General features: G+C 26.8%; 2 protein-coding genes across 8 annotated transcripts; both read left to right on the top strand.

Moving 5' to 3' along the window:
- Positions 1-3,795: 3,795 nt before the first annotated feature.
- On the top strand, positions 3,796-6,463 carry LOC100878078 (FAST kinase domain-containing protein 4). 5 transcript variants are annotated; one of them, XM_076534023.1, is made up of 10 exons: positions 3,796-3,992; positions 4,062-4,191; positions 4,324-4,674; positions 4,737-4,886; positions 4,962-5,210; positions 5,305-5,449; positions 5,537-5,614; positions 5,694-5,849; positions 5,964-6,033; positions 6,156-6,463. In XM_076534023.1, the coding sequence occupies exons 2-10, from the start codon at positions 4,072-4,074 to the stop codon at positions 6,385-6,387; spliced, it is 1,551 nt and encodes a 516-aa protein (XP_076390138.1). In that variant the 5' UTR covers positions 3,796-3,992; positions 4,062-4,071; the 3' UTR covers positions 6,388-6,463. The 5 variants fall into 5 exon arrangements, with proteins under 5 accessions (XP_076390138.1, XP_003704994.2, XP_076390140.1 ...); XM_003704946.3 differs by having other exon boundaries at positions 3,797-3,992; positions 4,318-4,674; XM_076534025.1 differs by having other exon boundaries at positions 3,797-3,992; positions 4,318-4,674; positions 5,964-6,061; positions 6,156-6,293.
- A 418-nt stretch (positions 6,464-6,881) lies between these two features.
- Positions 6,882-18,004, top strand: AP-1sigma (AP-1 complex subunit sigma-2). 3 transcript variants are annotated; one of them, XM_076534027.1, is made up of 6 exons: positions 6,882-7,113; positions 7,210-7,388; positions 7,512-7,620; positions 7,987-8,124; positions 12,588-12,683; positions 12,828-18,004. In XM_076534027.1, exons 1-5 carry the CDS (start codon positions 7,111-7,113, stop codon positions 12,681-12,683), a joined length of 525 nt encoding a protein of 174 aa, XP_076390142.1. In that variant the 5' UTR covers positions 6,882-7,110; the 3' UTR covers positions 12,828-18,004. The 3 variants fall into 3 exon arrangements, with proteins under 3 accessions (XP_076390142.1, XP_003705004.2, XP_003705005.2); XM_003704956.3 differs by lacking the exon at positions 12,588-12,683 and having other exon boundaries at positions 6,955-7,113; XM_003704957.3 differs by lacking the exons at positions 12,588-12,683; positions 12,828-18,004 and adding an exon at positions 11,584-12,268 and having other exon boundaries at positions 6,955-7,113.
- Positions 18,005-20,610: the final 2,606 nt, after the last annotated feature.

The raw sequence follows: 20,610 nt of genomic DNA, 5'->3' as shown, positions 1-20,610 counted from the left end.
GTAATGCCATGATTTTCAAGAAAGCCAAAATCCGATAATGGGGACCTCTGGTGGCGAACTGGGAAGCTATAGACAAGGATAGATAGATCCTTGTCTCTCCAATGTATCTTTCTTTTCACGAGACGAGGCAAAATTCGTTTTCTGGCACGCGTGGCGAAACGATGGTGCCGTAGCAAGGTCGGCGGGCGCCCGCGGCATCGATTTTTAAAAAATTTTTATATGCGGATGTATGCACATGTAATTTTTGTTTTGCAATTTTATGGAAATAAAAGAATATATTTTTAATAACCGTTTATGGTTGTTAGTTTGTTTTTTCAGCAAATTAGTCATTTTTTCACGTACAACTAATTCAAAATTTGGCTGCGATGGACGTTCGGCGCAAGATTTATGAATAATTTGTTTATTATTTAGTCTGAAATCATATATGCTAAACTGGTTCGAAGAAGATACCGTATCGCATGAAATATAAGATGTATATACATTTGCACGTTCCTCGGAAGAAATAACGCAGATATAAGAGAAAAATCGATTGCTACTACGAGACGAAATAGTTAGTTGTATTAAAAACATAAGAGACAAAAATTTATAAATAAAGCATATGAATAATAAAAAGACTTTTTTAATAAAATGCACTGTTTGTAATAATTACCATAACTCTACATATTTTGTAAGATAGATATAGATTTAATGATAAAAGAATGTTATATACAAAAATAATTTATGTGATTGCTTTAATACTATTCCTGCAAGAGAAAAATATTCAAAGGTCAGGTATAGGAAATATGTAATGTGTTTCGGGTGATTAAAATTTTTAACGTGAAAGAGATCGGCAAATGGAAAAGAAAGACAGATAGAATGTTGAATTGGTCGGCAAACAAGAAAGACTCGTGCGTGTTTTGTCTTTTGCATTCAAAAATCAAAATTCTTTATTTTTGGTTTTTCGTGAATGAAACTTTGATCATCGTATTCGTCTTGTTGTTCTAATTAAAATGAGACCAAACACGATATAATTTGAAGCATAATTACTGGTTTAGATTTGACGATAAAAGTTTCTGACGTAGAGGAGGATAGCGAGTGAAGAAGAAAGAGACACTGCGGTCGTGGCAGTCGGCAAAGATCAAAAGTCTGTTCAATTGTTTGCAATGCTTATGCATTGCTAACTTTTTTATTTTTGATCTATTTTGTATACAACTTGTTTCATCATATTCGTGACATTTTCCTGATTAAAATGAGACCAAACACGACGTAATTTCAGTTATATGTACTTGCAATATCTTATTGGAGTAAAGTCATCGATGTACGCGTAACATCTTACGTCGTAGTCTGTTATGTGTCGGAACGTAAGACACTTTTCTAAGTAAACAATTGGCTGAGAGGTGAGGAGTCCTGCCTCGTAATCTGTGCATCCTGTTTGTCGTAGGTTCGATCCCACTGAAACGTGGTTTCTTTTCATGTTACGTTTTTCATTTTTTTTCTTTTGTAATTGTGAAATTATAAATAAATATAGCATGTGGCGTCATCTTGCAGTGCGAGCAATGCATTTCGTTAGAAATGCATAAAAAAAATAATTGAAAAATGCACTTCCTTCTCCTTGTTCGTAAAATGAAAACGCGCGCGGTGTAAATTGATGTATGAGAAAGTTATCCCAGCATTATTAATTAATCTTGAAGTTAATATGTGTATTCTTTGTGTTTAACATTAAATAATTAATTTGTAATTGGAAGTGTGTTATTAGTTTTTGATTTTCTCCGATCCTGATTATTTAACAGTAATAATATTAAAATAAATTCAGTGTTTTTAAATAATTGTTATTTACAAGATATAAAACATCTGCAATTAATAGTATACATGTACAATAATATTTAATACATGTAATAGAGATCCTAATCACGTACAATATTAATTACGTATTATGAAAATAAAAATCGAAATAGTGAGGCAGGTTATGACTGTTCATGTGTTGTGTACAAATGCAATTCCCCTTCCAAAGAGACGTTTCTTCGCAGTAAAGAATGAATGTGTCATCAGAATGAATTGTGTCGTTGACGACAGTTCTGTATCGGCTATGGCCACGAAAGAATAAAATAAAGAAGTAAAATATTTTAAACGTGCTCACTTCGCAATAATTGATAGAAAAGTGAATGAAGAGCAAGATGTAACCGAGTGTCATATATGATTTTCAAACTTTGTCGTAGATTGGTGCTCCATAAAGATTGCTCTTTATTTTTTACTATTATTTTTATGATATCACTTCGTTAACTTATTAGTGTGTTAATTTCATTATTTGTTCGTTATAATTTCCTATTCGTTCAAAAGGAAATAATTATATATCATAGAAAAGATCGGGAAAATTGTTAAAAAAACATAAAACATAACTAATTTATTATATATTATTTCTGGAATTAATATTTTGTGTTTGCACATAATACATTTGAAAATAGAATATCATGATACGATTGCTATCATCTATTAGTTTTGATGCAAACTGTTTTTTAATGGTGGGCCCTTTTAGCGGTACCCTCTGGGGTGCCATATGTATGTACGTATAGCCAGACCTGAACCCAGTCAGCACCAAGCAGCGCGATATCCCAGCGGCCATGTTGTTATTCAAACGACTCGGATGTATTGAATTCTCCCAACCAAAACTTTTCTGCGAAGAAGTAATATTTCGACAGGATTTCTTTTGCATAGTATTCCCAGAAGTTTAATCTAGGTCGGTACGGAGGCCGATTTTGCAATTTCGTCCAAAACAATTTTATGAACTGAAAACTAACATTTCTTATAGAAGAAAATTTTTCGCGTCCCACTTTTCTAAAAACGGCCTCCGTACCGACCTAGATTAAACTTCTGAGAGTAGTATGCAAAAGAAATCTTGTCGAAATATTACTTCTTCGCAGAGGAGTTTTGGTTGGGAGAATGTGTGTTTTGTCGTAGCATCCTATTTACCGTCCTTGTCTCTCCTAACCAAAAACACAGTTAGTAGACAGAGAACATTCGACGAACTTCACACCGCTCGATCTAGTGAATTTCATTACGCTTAACAGTCTTTCAGGTTTATAATATTAAATACCTAAAATTTGAAGATGAAGAATCTCTAGAATGTAGCTAACTTGTAGATAATGTCAATTCCTGTTTTATATCTGTAGATAAAGTCAATTTGCAATTAATTTTATAACTTTGTATAACAACAATTCTTGTATTGTTAATCGTATAGAAATTAGACGACATTCTTTTTGTAAAAAGTTAATTAACAACGAGGCATCATAGTGAAACTATTAAAAATATTTATTACTTCAAGTACTCCTTTTTATTTTTCTTACTGTTACAGATACTAAATATATTTTAGTGTCAATATTTAAATCATTCTATTGATAAAGAATTATTTATTATCAATTCTAACAAGTCAAAAGTAAGCTTCTACGTTTCATATAAAATGTAAACTTTAAAACTGTTAGTAGTTACGCGCCACCGTAAAACAGCAGTTCAGTGCTTTGGCGGTCTTTTCAAAATAGGCATAACATTTTAAAATTGGTATTTTAGTATCAAGGTTTGCAAGTAATCTCATCACTTTAAACTTATTTTGCAAATTTTTGTCTTAAACGTGTAATTATAAAAATTTGTATCTATAAAGATACGTAATTTTAAATTATATTATTAAAAATTAAATGATTAAATCATAATCAAAGGGTAAATACTTGCTAATTAATTGGTAATACAAGTAATACTATTGTGTATAAAAGTCTTTTATTGATAACAGGTTGTATTTTTGTAGACGTTTATAAAAACAAAAATTCTGTCTATGATGAAGTTCTTTGATCAATGGTTAAAATTATAGAGAACTAGAACATAACCTTAAAATGATATTTTTAACGGTTTTCGTATATTAAAGCCGACGGTGAAATTTCTATGCTACTGAGTTAATAAATTAAGTCAGGTCAAATTTGATTTGCATTTGTATTTTATTAATATAAAAAATCATATGAAACTTACACGTATGTATTAATTTGTGTCTTTGCCATGATTGCTTATATTCATTAATACATTAATTGTGCATATTACAGCATAATAAAAATGTTGCAATTTAATACAATAGTTTGTACTGCATCTGCAAAATTTACTTCTCGATTATGGTGGAAATTAAGTATGCCATTGACAACAAATGCAGCAGCAGTTTCTGATACTGCTAATAAGGTATAACTTTATAATTTTTACTACATGTATATTTATTTTATGTAATTCTTCATTTACAAATATCTTTGTAATAATAATATTTTTAATAATGTAGAAAACATTAATGTATCAAGGCTTGATTGTTAGTTACAGCAAGTAAGAAAAAACATAAAAAAAGAGACTCTTAAACCACATACAAATTTTGACTTATTGAAGAAAGAAGTATGTAATTTTCTACATATGAAATCTATAGATACAGTTAATGTAACAAAGGCTACAAATATAGAAGAAATTATGGAAATGACAGAGACATCATTATTGTCTCCAGAAGATAATGCAACGATTAAAAAAATCATTGATACGTGGGTAGCAAATAATAATAAAGTTCAACAAATTGTTAATAAAAGTGAGAAGCCTACAAATGAACAATCTATAGATACTAGTGACATGGTTTTTGATTTAGATCACAAGTATGGTTCTGTTTCCACATCTGGACTAATCAGGGTAAAAGAACATTGACATTTGTTTTTACTTTTGTTACAAGTCTATATTTATTTGTTTTGCAGGAAGTATCAATGTTGACACAAAACAACAATAGAAATGTACCAGTTATAAGATACATATTTAACAATATTCTTAAATACAATAATATGTTAAGCCCAGGGCAATGTGCAAGTTTAATGTATTGTATGGGCAAATTGAATTTTTCAGACGAGGTAAAATTGAAATAATATTTATATATAATAATTTAATGATTACAATATATACATGCAATTTCAAATTTGTTATAGAGATTACTTAACAAAATTTGTATTGATTTGGAGCATAAGTTTTCCAATTCTAAGTCATATTCTTCAAAACTGATATCTATAGTAAACTCTATGGCACATATCAGATATAAAAATAAAAACTTTTTGGAAAGAATGTGCGACGTAATTATACGTCCTGACTATGCAATTAGCTATGCACAACTAATAAAACTCTTACTGTCATTAGCAATATTAGGCCATGAATCAAAGGGAGTAGACAACATAATAGAAGTATGTAATGTGAAAAGTATTTAAGATAATTACAAGTATAAATATTATTTGTGCTCATTAAGTTTTTTTACTATATATCTTTAATTATGTTTAGAAATTTCTGCCAGCTATAACTACCTTAGGAAATACTTTCGATTATTTAAACTTGGTATGGTCGTTAACTGTACTTAATAAAGCAAACAATGAGTGCATTAGCAGACTATTTGATGATGATTTTATTACAAAACTTACTTCTGCAAGTTAGTATATTTGATATTATATAATATATTATTGAACAGTATATGTTATACATCACTGACAGATTAATATTCAATCTTTTCATTTAGAAAATTGCTTTGATACACACATATTAAAATTATTGAATATCGATGCATATGCAAAATATATATTGAAAGATTATTCAGGTAAAATAAATTGTACATTTAATACCTCAAAAAACATTATAACATAGTCTAAATATATTTTAATAAACGGTATCTTTAGGACCACTTTTAAATGGTACTGTGGAGCCTATAACAAAAAAATATACAACTCAAAAGAAATTATACCTTGAGATGCTTGAAGATACATTGAAAAACGTACTTCCATCTCCATCTTATTTCCGAATGAATATAAATACGAATATGGGTTTTCTTTTAGGTATTAAAACTTCTTAATTTATACATTATTAAAAGGCGTATAATAATTAAGCAAATTTAGAAATGTGTTTTATTTTCGATATAGTATAATAAAATAATAATCTTCATATTTTAGGTGCAGAATTATATTTAGACTCTAATAGTAGACCTGTTTGTGTAAATGCTGTTAAAGATGATTGCAGGAAGTATGTATATTAAGGAAATTTAACAAATGTATAAACATTATTATTTTTGTTTGAATTAATTATATAACCAACTATAAGAATATGTGTAAATATATAAAATAATGTACATTTCTTGATTTCAGGATAGGTATAATGATGTATGATTTTTATGAATTGAGTTTAGGATCTTTAGAACCACTTGGATTAGTTAATCTTTATACGCGTTTATTACAAGCCTGTCAATATGAAGTTATAAATATTTCATACAATCATTTCGGTGTAGAAGATAAGCCGGAAAAACGTGCAATGTACTTGAGAAGTCGGCTATGGAATAAATATAATAATGACTCATTTTATAAAAATGCTGTAAAATAATAGCCATTGAAAAAGTACATTTTTATTACATGTAATATTTCGTAAATACAAATGCGTACAAAATGTTAGTAAATCACATATATAGATCACATCTCCTTTACATATTAGTTGTAAAAATATTTTCATTTTATTATTCATAAATAGCGGCCATGAACAATGAATTGACCATAACGTATTTTTAATATTATAAAATAATATTTATTTTTATGAAATTGCATTATTTAATTTAAAAAAATAGGTGAAATTTCTGTTAATGATTTAAAGGAAAAAGTTCTTAAAACATTTTACTGTCCCTCATGTTGAAATAAATTATAGTTACAAGTACAATACATATTTTATGACTTTACACGCTATCTCTATCGCCAGAGTCGTGTCTGACCTCGTCTATGCAATCCTTTGTATGTGTCAGTTAGCTCTCGGGATAATGTAGCACATATTTTGATTATGACAAACCCCTCCTATATTACTTATAGTGTTATTTGTATAGTATATTGACTTTGAAGAGTTTTACGACTTTACTATATTGTAGTGGAAACTATATTATTTTAAGTACAATTTATTCTTGTTTGCATCGGTTTGCATCAACGCCACCTATTAGAATATTGGAACTGAACCTATCGAACCTTTGATGAGTGCACATAAGAATTGGAATAATTTTTTACATTGTGATTGAAAAGTGTTGTGATTAATTTTATAACTCGTTTAGAAAAAGTTTGTTTAAAAATGGTAAATGTCTATTATTTATCTTGATAAGCTGAAAATTCAATAGAAATTATGTAAATAATATAAAAATATGTATGTGTAAAATTGGTTAAATTTTAGATGCAATTTATGTTACTGTTCAGTCGTCAAGGAAAATTACGTTTACAAAAATGGTACGTGGCCCACCCCGATAAATTAAAAAAGAAAATTACTCGAGAATTGATCACCACAATATTGGCCCGAAAACCTAAAATGTCAAGCTTTTTAGAATGGAAAGATGTTAAAGTTGTCTATAAAAGGTATAACTGTATTACTTTTATAATCAAATATTAATGCAATAGTAATAATTATAATTTTATTTTTTCGATACTTATATCACTTAATTAACAAACTATTTTACAGTCAATTTTTTTGTTTTACAGATATGCAAGCTTGTATTTTTGTTGTGCAATAGAACAAAATGATAATGAATTATTGACTCTAGAAATTATACATCGTTATGTTGAACTGTTAGACAAATATTTTGGAAGTGTGAGTACAAATTTAATTTCATGTTGTAAAATTTTATGATTAACACTTTCACAGTCCTGTGACATACGTAGGTCATAATCTATATATGCTAGATGCATTGTCTCTTTCATAGATGTGCAAATGAGGAGTTCTTTTTTGACTTGTACAGTGGAATAGTTAATGTGAATTTAGAATAACAAAAATTTACATACATTGAATATATATTTTATTAAAAATTGATTATAAATTTATTAACGAGTTTGCTATAACAAATATTGATCTCTATAAGTCTTTATAATTTTTAAGATATTAATTTATAACTATTAACTAAATGTTTACTTGTATGAAGAAAATGAATAATTTTTTATATTAATTTGACTTTATCAGGTATGTGAATTAGATATAATTTTCAACTTTGAGAAAGCATACTTCATCTTAGATGAGTTATTGGTTGGCGGTGAAATTCAAGAAACCAGCAAAAAGAATGTTTTAAAAGCCATTGCAGCTCAGGATTTACTACAGGAGGTTAGTTATGGGGATGTACCCATTGAATTGTGATTTGTCCTTTTTAATGATACTTGGCAATATAATTGAATCATTTTAACATGTACAGTATTCATATTTTGGCTTTCGGTTTTAAGAAAGACGCTATCATGTTATACCTTTTTTAACATATACACATAATATTAGACTATATTATCTATATTTGGAAAATTGTTAAAATGGTTCGCATAATATATTTAACCTTTAATGGTTGGTGTATAACATCTTTATCAAAGTAATCAAATTCTATATTGATCAAGAGGTAACTTCAAAAATATCAGACCTCTTGTATAGTTTATGTGCGTGGCATGTTTGTAGCCTGTTTATTCTGGGTAAAGTAATGTGGTGATAATATGTAATATAATCTACTTAGATTGAATGATTGCCTTAATTCTGTTGATAAGTTTAATTAATAATATATTACTGTACATGTATATATGGTTATATGTACCTTTTCTTTATATAAAGAAAGTGGTATACAATTACATTAAAGTTAATATATAAATTTATATGAAAGCATAATTGTTTAGTTAAAATATATAAATTTATAACAGTACACATAATATTTATTAAGATATTTAAAGATAAAATATTGTTAATTGACTCTGTATACTTTTTGGAAAAATCTATAAATAGTTTGTCCTACTATAATGGTAATCACCATATTATTTTGTTGCCTGGTAAAAATGGGTTGTATTGATATTTTATCGTTCATTAACAGTGTAATACCTAAATTGCATGATGGAATGTCACTCTTTTGATTTCAAATATTAATGTGTTATCTTCTTTTTTTGATTTGATATTTTTTCATGTGCTGTATATATTATATATTTTATAATCTGATAATATTTTTGTACTTTTATGTAGTCCTATTAGTAAGTATTTAAAATTTTGATTAATGTCTCATGTGTAATGTATGTGATTATTGTTGTAGTGCCTAATTTAAAAATCAATGTTATAAATTCTGTTATAGATATAATTAATATATATGCAATGGTTAATAACATCAATTATTATTACTCTTATTATGGGTCATAAGTATGATTCATTTTCTTTCAATATGATTTAATTACGAAATCATATTGATAGATAGTTAGATAAAATACCATATAGTCAGGAAAGCATAAATAATGTCTACACATTCTTTTCAATAATATTTTTGTAAAACATCACATATAGGCAAGTGTAGATATAATCTATGTCTAAAATTATTGTAACTTCTTATTTTCCTTGTAGCTAATGCTGTGTGAATAGAATGCTTATATGCTTATTCTTTTAATAATGTAAGTGGGCTTACATGTGTTATCAATTTTTATTTATAATGTACGCAGCAGCATATCTATAGCAACAAAATTTAATACACATTTTAATATAAATTAAATCCTGTTGCCATAATATCTTGTCATTAATGTAGTATTGTATTCACGACTGTGGTTTAATTAATGACAGGATCATACTATTTCTATTTCAAAGTTCCTTTATAATAATATTTCTTTAATTGAGGCCAATTTATTAAATCAATAAAAAGTCTTATAATGAATAGATATTATAGCAATATAAATATTTCTTGCAATTATTTATAATAAAATTAATTTTAAATATTCCTAGAAGTATTAATAATGCATAATATTAATAAAGTACGTTTTTGTAGTAATAGAATATATATTTTGTATTCTGCTATCTCAGAAGCAGTATATTACTATTTTGAAATATCTTTTTAATACTTATATACCAATGTAAGATCTATGAAAAGCAATTTCTGGAAATATAAAGTACAATTCCTAGTTTCACAAGATGAATACGAAAATAACTGGATAAATATTTTTGTAGTTAGTATGTTTATACAATGAGTTATGTATATTAGAATTTTATAATATTTAAAATATCATAAAGAATATAAGGAACAATGCCAAAAGTAATTCAGAAACTGCAGCATTCAGATAGACTTCCAATACTGATATTTATTACTTGTAGATTACATCTAGTCCTTAATGATGTTTATATTTGTAAATCGTTACACAAGTAGTGAGATGAATATTTGTTTAAAGTAATGTAATAATTAATGCCTTTACATAATCAAGTATTATTTATATAAATTTGATATTTCTAATAATAAGTACATTATATATTCCTTGTGGAGGAAATATTAATCATTTATATCACAAACTGTAAAAATTTGTAACACGGTAGCGAAAGATATTATATAACTGGTTTTAGTATTATTTACTTAAAATGAATTTTTTAACATTGGTTCAAAATTAAATATATGTTTGAACTACCATACTTCATTGATTATTTTCTTAACTGAAAGAAATGAGAAATAATTAGAAAAAATAATTAAAAGTATTTTACCTATTCTTTGTATTTTAATCAAAATATCAAGAAATGTTACTTTCCACAAAGAAGTTATCTAACTTTATTAAAGGTTATTTTGAAAAGGACAATGCTATGGAAATGCTGTTGTACTTAGTTAGCTACTTATCAAAATGTATGTATATATTTATCAAACTACAATAAATTTTAATCGTTGCCAATTTGTTGATAATTTTATGTAATGTTATTAATTGTAATCCACATAATATTTTAAATAATGTTTACATATATGAAGTTCGATTGTTGTGAAAGAATGATTGTGTGTTATTTTATTTGCATAATTTATAAAGTGATCTTTTTATAGACATATAGTATTTATTTGTAATATTTCAGTGAGACACTATTTTGTACGCAACTTCAAAGCAATGGATGTGCTTACTTTATAGCCTGATAAAAATAATTTATGATAAATTTTTTAAGTATACATTTAATTATATCAAATAATTTGGCATTAGGAACATTTCGGTATTTGCATTAACAATTTTCAAATAGTTTTGTAAAAATTCTTTTAGTAGTTTCAATATATTTATAATTTGAAGTATAATTATACATATTACTTCAAATAACTATTATAATTCCTGACAAATTTGCATAAGACATTTCTAGATTGGAGAATCATAATTTTTGATTTTGTATAAATCATATATATTATGCTATTAATAAATTGAGCTAATGCCAAATTCTGATATGATAAAATATATCTAAAAAATTAGGTATGTAAATTCTTGCCAGCAGTATTAAAATGCATGTTTGCTTGATCAATACATCTTTCTTTAATACATTTCATAAATTTGACTTTTTTTGTATTGATCCAAGTAAAATAACAGCATTTTGTATCAAAGGGAATGAATTTAACTTAAATGAAATTTTATTATATAAACTTTTGTACACCATATTTGCATAGTCTTTATAATGTATTTACATACAATACTATACTTACATAAATACATTTAATAACAAAATTTAATAGTAAAATTTAGCTTTTAGCTCATCATTATTATTCCGTTACTAAGGACACATTTAGAAATACACTAAACATTAGCTAGAATATTTGTTTGTTTGTGGAAGGATGAAGCTGTGGAAGGTGCTCTGCGGGAGATAGGGCTTTTGTAGGTGCTGCATTCTTGCATGCCCTCCATGGCCAATCTGACAGCCCACATGAATCAAGACCCTGGAGCAGGCTCACCCGCTGCATGATGCCATCATACATCTCTACTTTTTCTATAGATATTGAACATCAATTTTTTACTTACCATTGATAATCTTTACAAAATTAGTGTAGGAATTCTTAGCATATTTTTATATAGAAAAATGCTATTAACACAAAATGAGCAGAGTAATATATACGTATATATGTATATCATATATTACTCTGTTATACATATATTGAACAAAATGTCCTCTTAGCTGCATAATTACTTGCCCTTTTATAACTTAGTAAACAATAGCTTTAATCTAATTAGTCCCGTACTATAGCAATAAAATTACACAAACTTAGGAAATTATTATTTCTTTAAGTATGTAGATAAAAAAGTATTGAATCTACAATATTTTTAATCACGTAACATTTTGTATAGTACTTTTCATGTTTGTCTACTTAAAAATATTTATTTTAGTATTTAAATTAGAAAAAACATTTGAAGGTGTCATTTTTATATGTGCATATGTGTATATACATAAACAGTGTCAATTTTTAATATTATAATTTTAACACAATTTACAATAAATGTATACAAAGGAATTTTTTATATAATTGTACACAAGATTATATAAAACCTTTTCCATGTAATTAACCCATTTATGTAATTGTTATTGTATTTACCCTTTCAGGTTTTATTAAGATATTTTATGTCCCTCTATTTAAAATAAAAACGTCATTAGAATTATTATTTATTCGTTATTTGTTAGGAAGGTTCTATTTTTTGTTAAAATTCGTAAATTTTGACAATATGTATACTTATTTAACTATACGTGCAGAGATATTCTGTATGCAGCATGCAATACAGACATTTCTTTTGATCAGTGCTTAAGCATTTTAAACGAGGCAATAAATCAACATGTGCTTTGTGCAGCTTTGTGTATCCATACAAGTATATACTCAGTTATATGAAAAGGGTTCAGTTCACCATTTGAGGCTGCATCAAGGAGATTACTTAATTGCAAACTAGGTACGTGTTTGTTTATATATTTTCATTATTGTATATTTGCATTGTATGATAAAGTGCAGCATCAAAGAAATTGATCCCTCTTCATATCCTTAAGCATACATTTTACGTGTACTTTAATTTAACACCATCATTTGTGTGTTTCAGGAGGAAACTCCACAGGGATTCTTTGAAGATCATGGTTTGGGATAATATTTTCTAAATAATGTATCCAGTTTCATGTAAGTGATCCACTCTTGCATCACTGTTTCAACATTCCAGGATTATATATACTATAAGCTTTATCAGTTATGTTCAAAAAAAAGGTTCTACATAGATCTTCATAATTTGAAATATAAGTTTTCCAAATGAAATTACATTCTTTTTGAAAATTAAACTTGAATTATATTATGCTCTTTGAACGTATAAATTTATGTACGTATAATACAATAATTATTAATTTTAGTTAGTTTTTAAATCCTAATGAGAACTAGTTGCTTTATTTTGAGAAAAGTCATTTCTTCATTTTACAAAAGTAAGAGTAGTATTATACTGTTTACATGTTAATATTATTTAACCCTCTGTGTTTTGTTTATGTATAAAACTATATTTAAATTCTGAATGTGTGAAATCACTTATTAAAAAGGATTCTATGTCACTAAATGATTGTATTCAGGATACTGATGCCATTAGAATTATGTTAAACTAGTTTAAATATACATAAGAATGAAATAACAGTAATAATTCTGCATATGTATATACATTGAAAAAGTAAAGATTTATTAGATGATATATAAGTAAAAGAGTTTGCAATTCATACTTGACTTGTTGAGATATTATCATAAGTGACACTGCAGTTTAAGAGTTAAACTTTTCCTAAAGACTATATCTGTATTTTATGTATTTGTCGTTTCACATTTTAGTACGGATGATGGTATTAGTGCATAGAGGGTTAAATAGTTCATAAATATTCATAGGGAGGTGCTTGTCGAAATTCGACTTACATTTAATTACTTTGAAGAATAAGAATATTGATCATATTTTATTGATCTCTAATCGGTAGTGATATTATTGCATTTTCTGTATGAGTAAAAACTAGCTCATTTAATTCCTTTTTTAAGCGTATTTTTTCAAAAGCGAAAGCAGCTCCATTGTTACATACCAGTAAATAAAAATGAGTGAAAAAAGTAGCATTTCAAAAATTATTGAGGAGGTTAGTAAAACGTTTGAAACACAAAGAATTTTGAATGACTTTCGATGCTATATCGTAATACATAAATAATGTTTTCTGTAAAATTACTCTTTTATTATAAATATTTGACGTACGAAGAAAATTCGAGTCTTCGTAGAACTCATAGTAACAATTTTATATAATCAATAATAGTAATTTTTTTTAAAGAGTTGCCTTTGTTGTTATATCGTCAACTTGTTTCTATACACAATAATTATATCAATTAAATATAGATGCGTTTATATCGATTAACTATAACGAAAGATTTATAGAAACATTTTTGAATTATTACAATTTAATATTGTAGCTGTTGACGATTAATTACATTATACTATATACATAAATTTTTCATTATTAGTTAGTAAATAAATTAATTTAACTTGATTGTTCATATGGAAAATATATATCAGTATGTTCAGTTTAAATATGTATATTTAATCCTTTTAATTGTTAAATAAATAAAACGATTGTTTTAATCAAAATGTTGATAATGGAATTGATTTTCTTTCTTTTTAATTTAAAGATTTCGAAATTACTTTCATTATTATTATTTCTATTGAATGTTTCATTTTGATTGAAGATTATATGAAATTACGAACATTAACTTATATAATAATTTGAACTTTCTGTTTATAGAAATATAAAATATAATAAGGAAAAGTTAAAAAAATATAAATAATTCTACTTTTGTTTTTAATAGGAATTGGCAAAAGGAAATAATTACAGAATTTATTGTTTTTTATTGGACAAGACTTCATTTTTTAAATAATTGCAACATTCTGTTATCTGTGTAAATAAAAAATATGAGAATAATGTTAAATTATCGAAATTATATTTGACTATTTATATTCAGTTGTATAAAATGAATAAAGTAACCAAAATAAAAACATGTAGGTAATTTCAAAGTTTTTTTAAGTAATAACAAATCAATATTTTATTTCTTACAAAAAATAAGTATAATTTCATGTATACATTTAAATTGAACATGCTGTACAAATTTTTATCAATCTGTTCATTGTAGAAGAAGTATAAAACATGTTTAATAACGGGCTGTAATAATAACTTCCGTTAAATAATTGCGCAAATTTGTCTTACGAGAACACAATCCATTTTGAATTATGAACATGAATTATTTTTTAAAGTACGTTGAATTAGAAAAAACAACACGAATTTACCAGAATTTCATGGTTTATTGAACGAGTTAAATAAAAAAGTAAAACGAAAAGATTTAGGAATTGTTTAATTTCCAAATTTGAAAATTAATATGAAAATTGAAAATATTGTAAAGTTGAGAATACTGAAATCTCTGAATTTGAAAGTTTCACGAGACAATAGGAGATTATATAATTATAAAAGTTACTAAACAAATTGTACTTAAACATCATCAAGGGATTAAAAAATATATACGATCTTTTCGATCTTCATAGTCCTGAGAAATCCTGATAAAGGTCATTAAAAGAAGATGTGAATTCAATTTTTAAGAAAATTTTCGGTTTAATATTACGCTAATAACGCAACATATTAAATTATAAAATTGTCACGTTTTCGATAAACCTTATCGAAATCATCTGCACTAGATAGCTTTTATCATGTCAATCGTAATACAACGTACTTTGTCAAATAAATCAGTTCATAACTAAAAATCGATCAGTATATCGGAAAATGGCCGACGCGACGATAGTATCGATTTCGATCAAATAATGATTTTTTTTTTTTAAGTACAGTCTGTCAGAAAATTTTCTTGTTCCCGTTCATTATTATCGAGATATTTTCTAGAGATTCAATCAGTGATCTTTCCCTATCAGAAAACGGACGAAATCGATATTACAAGCAAGATTCATAGGCGCACGAGTTAGTATCGTTAGTATAGCCTAGTTATTACCGAATGGAAATATTTTACGAGTCGTTTCATGGAAACGCCAACAAGCGATCGTGTAATATCTCTGTCGAACACTTTGGAGAGTTTGCATAAGGACAATAAGTTTTAAGCGTTACTCGTTGAATGTTCGTTCGGTGTTCATGATATTGATATAAGCCAACACGAAGGCGCGTGTTATACATATCTGAAATTTATATACTTGTCCCGTATTTTTCCCCTATTAATTTGAAACATTTTACAGATAGGGCTAACTGTAAGTCTGATGCGCTGGGGTGCACATATGTTTACGATGTTATCGAACAGTAGGACTACATTTATTTGAACTTTAAAAAAATATTTAATTAATTTTATTTACTACTTTGCACTATCAATTCTTGAAATTATATTTAAATTCTTTTTACACGAATACTAATTTAAATCGAAGAATAAAGCGTTGAGCTGCCGATAAATATATTGAAATCTAAGAAGTGTTTTACTATTTGTTAATACGTTTGAGTTATGTGAATATGAAGTTTAAAGTACGATGAAAATAACTTTTCTTTATTACTATTATTATTTCTGGAGATTTTTATAGTTAAAGATTTCTTAATTTCTAGATTTCCAAATTTTTTAATTCTTGAGTTTTCAGATTTTCATATTAAAAAATGCCTGAACTTCTGAATTCCCAAATTCCTCAATTTCTAATCTTTTAAATTCCCAAATGCCTCAATTTCTAATCTTTTAAATTTCTAAATTTCTATATTTCAAAACTTTCAGATCCTCTTATTTATACCTCATTCTCCGATTTATTAAAAATTTCAATGCTTTAATAAAATTTTCAGTATTCTACAAATAGCACAATTAATACCATAAATTTTTGTCAAGTTTGTTTTGAATTATTTGTTAATATTAATGTCGTGGTATCATCAATAACCGACATGATAAAGCCATTATTATAACTTTCACTATATTATTATTAATTATTACTATCAACTGCAGTTTCCAAATATTTTTCCATCGTTCAGTTCAAATAAATGAAGTTCTACTGTACATCTTATTTTTCGTTCGATCGTGTCATTTTGTAATTTTATGAAATTACGAGAAAGTTTTTCCAACAGAATTTCCATCGTTAATTAAAATCACGAAAAACTTCAAGTTTATTGTAAAATTACTAGACAATATGGAATTTTATTACAAACTAAATTACAAAACAGTTATCTGGAGGACATGAATTTCAACGATTTTTTATAAGAGGAACCATATTGTCTAGGCTTTTTGGTTCATTTTCTTTACAATCTAATGTTGGCAAACGATTAAACCAAATTAAGTATAAATAGTTATAAGTCAAGCGACAAATGGCTATGTTTAGATAAAGCGAAATCTTGTATTTTCGTTTAAGTATTTAGTTCACTATGGTGCACGTCGAATGGAATTATTGCGTTATTTTTTGTTCTGTATTACTCGTACTTCTAGTACGTGCATGATTTATGTACTTACACAAGGGTTGGACAAAATAATGTTAACGTAAGAAACTATTAAGGCAGCTCGCTAGTATTATTAATTTCAATCGGTATATTTTTCATTTAATCTTGCATCATATTTTAATTTTTCTCTCATTATAGACTTAAAGGTTTCATTATTTTTCCTGGAAAATAATTTTAAATTACACTAATTGCAAATGTTAGATATTCATTTCCATCTTCAAGTCTGATCAGACTAATTTACTAATTTGAAATTTTTGCATTAAAAAATTTTGTTACTGATCTTAAATTTCTGTCATGCCTCGAGATACAAAATGGTTGTACATTTGTTGTACAAAATGGTTGTCGATTGACGCTTCATCTATTTTCACTTTAAAAGTGAAATAAAAGCATTTAACGTAGTATTAAATGATACTAGAAAACTAAACTTGAAAAGAAAACGAACTTAAAATTGATCGTTTCCATTATTCTGTTCATCTTTTGTCCACATAGAATTTATCAGGTTCTTGTTAATTTTAACGGTATACAAGCGAATTGTTTCTTTTTGACAATGTCGCGCAGTTTATTTCACGTAACCAAATCAAAAATAGCGGTTAAGTATTCGAATTTATTAGAAAGTCAGGTATATGCAGGATTAATGGTTAAGCAAAATTGAGGATGATAGGAACCAATGTTAAGTATGTGAACGTGTATTATGATAAGTATGTATATGAATATTGTATTGAAAAGACGATGCTTTGTGCTCCGTCCATAATAAAGTATGTGATGTCAAAAATATTGATTTTCCTTTCAGAAGTTTCCGCCTTATTGCCGGGCTTTTTATTGGTGTTCTTGTAAGTATAAATTATAGGTGTGCTTATAAGCAGCGGCTCTCAAACTGTTGCGAGGTGCATCGCGAAGTTGTATAATACAGGGATTCTCAAGGTGTGGAGTTTTCATACATTGTACATTGATTTTATATTTTGCGATTTTGGAATTTTTTAGTTTGCAAGTTTGAAATGTTGGAATTATAAGTTTTTGAAGTTTGGGATTTTGAGACAAAATTTTGCAATTTTAAATATTGCAATTTCACACTTTTTGGACTTTGGAATTAGAGCATTTTTAGATATTAAAATTTTGGAATTTGAGAAGTTTCAAATACTGAGATTTCGGAATTTTGGTATTTGAGGAATTTCAAATATTGAGACTTTGGAATTTAGGAATTTGAGAAGTTTCAAATATTAAGATTTCGGAATTTTGGTATTTGAGGAATTTCAAATATTGAGTTTTTGGAATTTTTGAATTTGAGAAGTTTCAAATATTAAGATTTCGGAATTCTGGTATTTGAGGAATTTCAAATATTGAGTTTTTGGAATTTTTGAATTTGAGAAGTTTCAAATATTAAGATTTCGGAATTTTGGTATTTGAGGAATTTCAAATATTGAGACTTCGGAATTTTGGAATTTGAGAAGTTTCAAATATTAAGATTTCGGAATTTTTATACTTTTTAAAGTTTAAAAAAAAATTCTAAGGTTCTAAATTCTAAAGTTTAATAGAATGTTGGGATTTTGGAATTTTTTTGATTTTTGGTCTTTGGAATTAAATAATTTCTGAACTTTGAGGTTTTGGGACTTCGAAGTATTCGAATTGTGGAATTTGATCATTTCGAAATAATAGAATTTTGGAAACTTTTAACATTGGAATTTTTAAGTATTAGAACTTCAGTATTTTTCAACTCTAGAATTTTGGAATTTTAGAGTTTTTAAATAGTAGAATTTTGGAATTTGTCAACTGTAGAATTGTACAATTTTAGAACTGTTAAATATCGCAATTTAAAAATTTGAGAATTCTTAAGTATTAGAATTTCAGAATTTTTAAACTTAAATTTTTGCATTTGTGAATTTTTAAGCATTGGAATTTATGGATTTTGAAATTTTAAAATTCTTGAGTTTCGGAATATTAGAATCTTTAAGTGTTAGAACTTTGAAATTTTTTGACCATGGAATTTGAGAATTTTTCAATAGTGGAGTTTTGGAATTGTAGAATTTTTAAATAGTGGTTTTGGAATGTTAGAATTTTTAAATAGTGGTGTTTTGGAATTTAAAAAATTTTAAATAGTGGAACTTTAGAATTTTTCAACTGTAGAATTTTGAAATTTAGGGATTTTTAAACTTTGAAACTTTGAAATTTAGGGATTTTTAAACTTTGAAACTTTGAAATTATTGAATATTTCTTTACTGTGGAATTACGAAGGAATTTATTGATTTCATAATTTTCTATACTGTGGACACTTTCTTAGAAAAACTTAAAAAATGTCCAAATTCAATTTTCTTGAAAATAAAGCCATATATGACAAGTTTTATTCTATATTTCTTACCAAATTTTTCTCGTTGATATATTTTCGGTTGTATCATCATTTCAAAAACTACGTAAAACACTCATATGGATTGTTTATTTGAAAAGTGGTGTAAGCCTATTTGCATGAATATACATTATTTTAGTGAAATCACTTAAAAGAAATTTGTATAATCAAATTACATATTGTTCAATTAGTACAAAATTGCTGAATTGCCAGTCTTGATATAATTAACCTATATTTTTTCATTGTCATATATGCTAACCTTTAATTTTCTCAAAATAAATGAAAATGGAGTTACATTTTCAACTTTCAAAATATATCAGTCACTTTCAAAATAAACGATCTATATAGCTATGCAAAATATCCTGCATATCAGTAAAATATAAGTACTACGATAAAAACCCCGTAAACAAAAACAGAAAGATGTGAAAGATGAAAGCAGCGATTTCGCCCAGTTGATAGTTCTAGCAAACATGTGAACAATAAATGTGAGAATAAGGGAACAGCCTTTCCGTTTTGAATGATTTGAATTAGCATTTTCTATTTCGCGTTTCTGAATAATGCAACATTGTCGTTGCTGACACTATTGTCGTCCAGGATCGATTTACTGTTGCGTGAATCCTTGAAATACATAGCCGACAATGCACACCGCAGACGTCTATGATGAAAATCTCGACAGCGGTGTATATAGGATTTTTCAATGCCGGAAGTGGGCGAGGAAACGCGTTCACGTTGTACTTGTTTTCATTATTCAGCAGTTTAATGTACATCCAGACGGCAACTTTGTTTGGAAAATTAAATATATGGGACACTCGTATCGATTAATCATGCATACGACGCCTTATCAAGCGTACAACTTTCAAAGGAATTGTTGGTGGAACACGGAAACTCGGTTTTTCAATTATCAAATCATCTATGAAAGAAAATTTCTTCTTTGTTTGCATTTCTTATGTTTCTTTTTATTTTCGTGTTGTTGTTGAATTGTGCAGTTTTATGTTTGTAGAAGTAGTGGCAGATTTTTGTATGGAAAATTTAATATTTGT

Source organism: Megachile rotundata, chromosome 7 (assembly GCF_050947335.1).
Source record: "Megachile rotundata isolate GNS110a chromosome 7, iyMegRotu1, whole genome shotgun sequence".
NCBI classification, from domain to species: Eukaryota; Metazoa; Arthropoda; class Insecta; order Hymenoptera; family Megachilidae; genus Megachile; species Megachile rotundata.
This window is presented reverse-complemented; position numbering and strand designations above follow the sequence as displayed.

Excerpts from the sequence above, each read along its gene's own strand:
- LOC100878078 (XM_003704946.3), top strand. The coding sequence starts at position 4,072 with ATGTTGCAATTTAATACAATAGTTTGTACTGCATCTGCAAAATTTACT. Across the intron at positions 5,211-5,304 it reads GAGTAGACAACATAATAGAA|AAATTTCTGCCAGCTATAAC; the intron begins GTATGTAATGTG and ends AATTATGTTTAG. Across the intron at positions 5,615-5,693 it reads TATATTGAAAGATTATTCAG|GACCACTTTTAAATGGTACT; the intron begins GTAAAATAAATT and ends CGGTATCTTTAG.
- AP-1sigma (XM_076534027.1), top strand. Across the intron at positions 7,389-7,511 it reads GTTAAAGTTGTCTATAAAAG|ATATGCAAGCTTGTATTTTT; the intron begins GTATAACTGTAT and ends TTTGTTTTACAG. Across the intron at positions 7,621-7,986 it reads TAGACAAATATTTTGGAAGT|GTATGTGAATTAGATATAAT; the intron begins GTGAGTACAAAT and ends TGACTTTATCAG.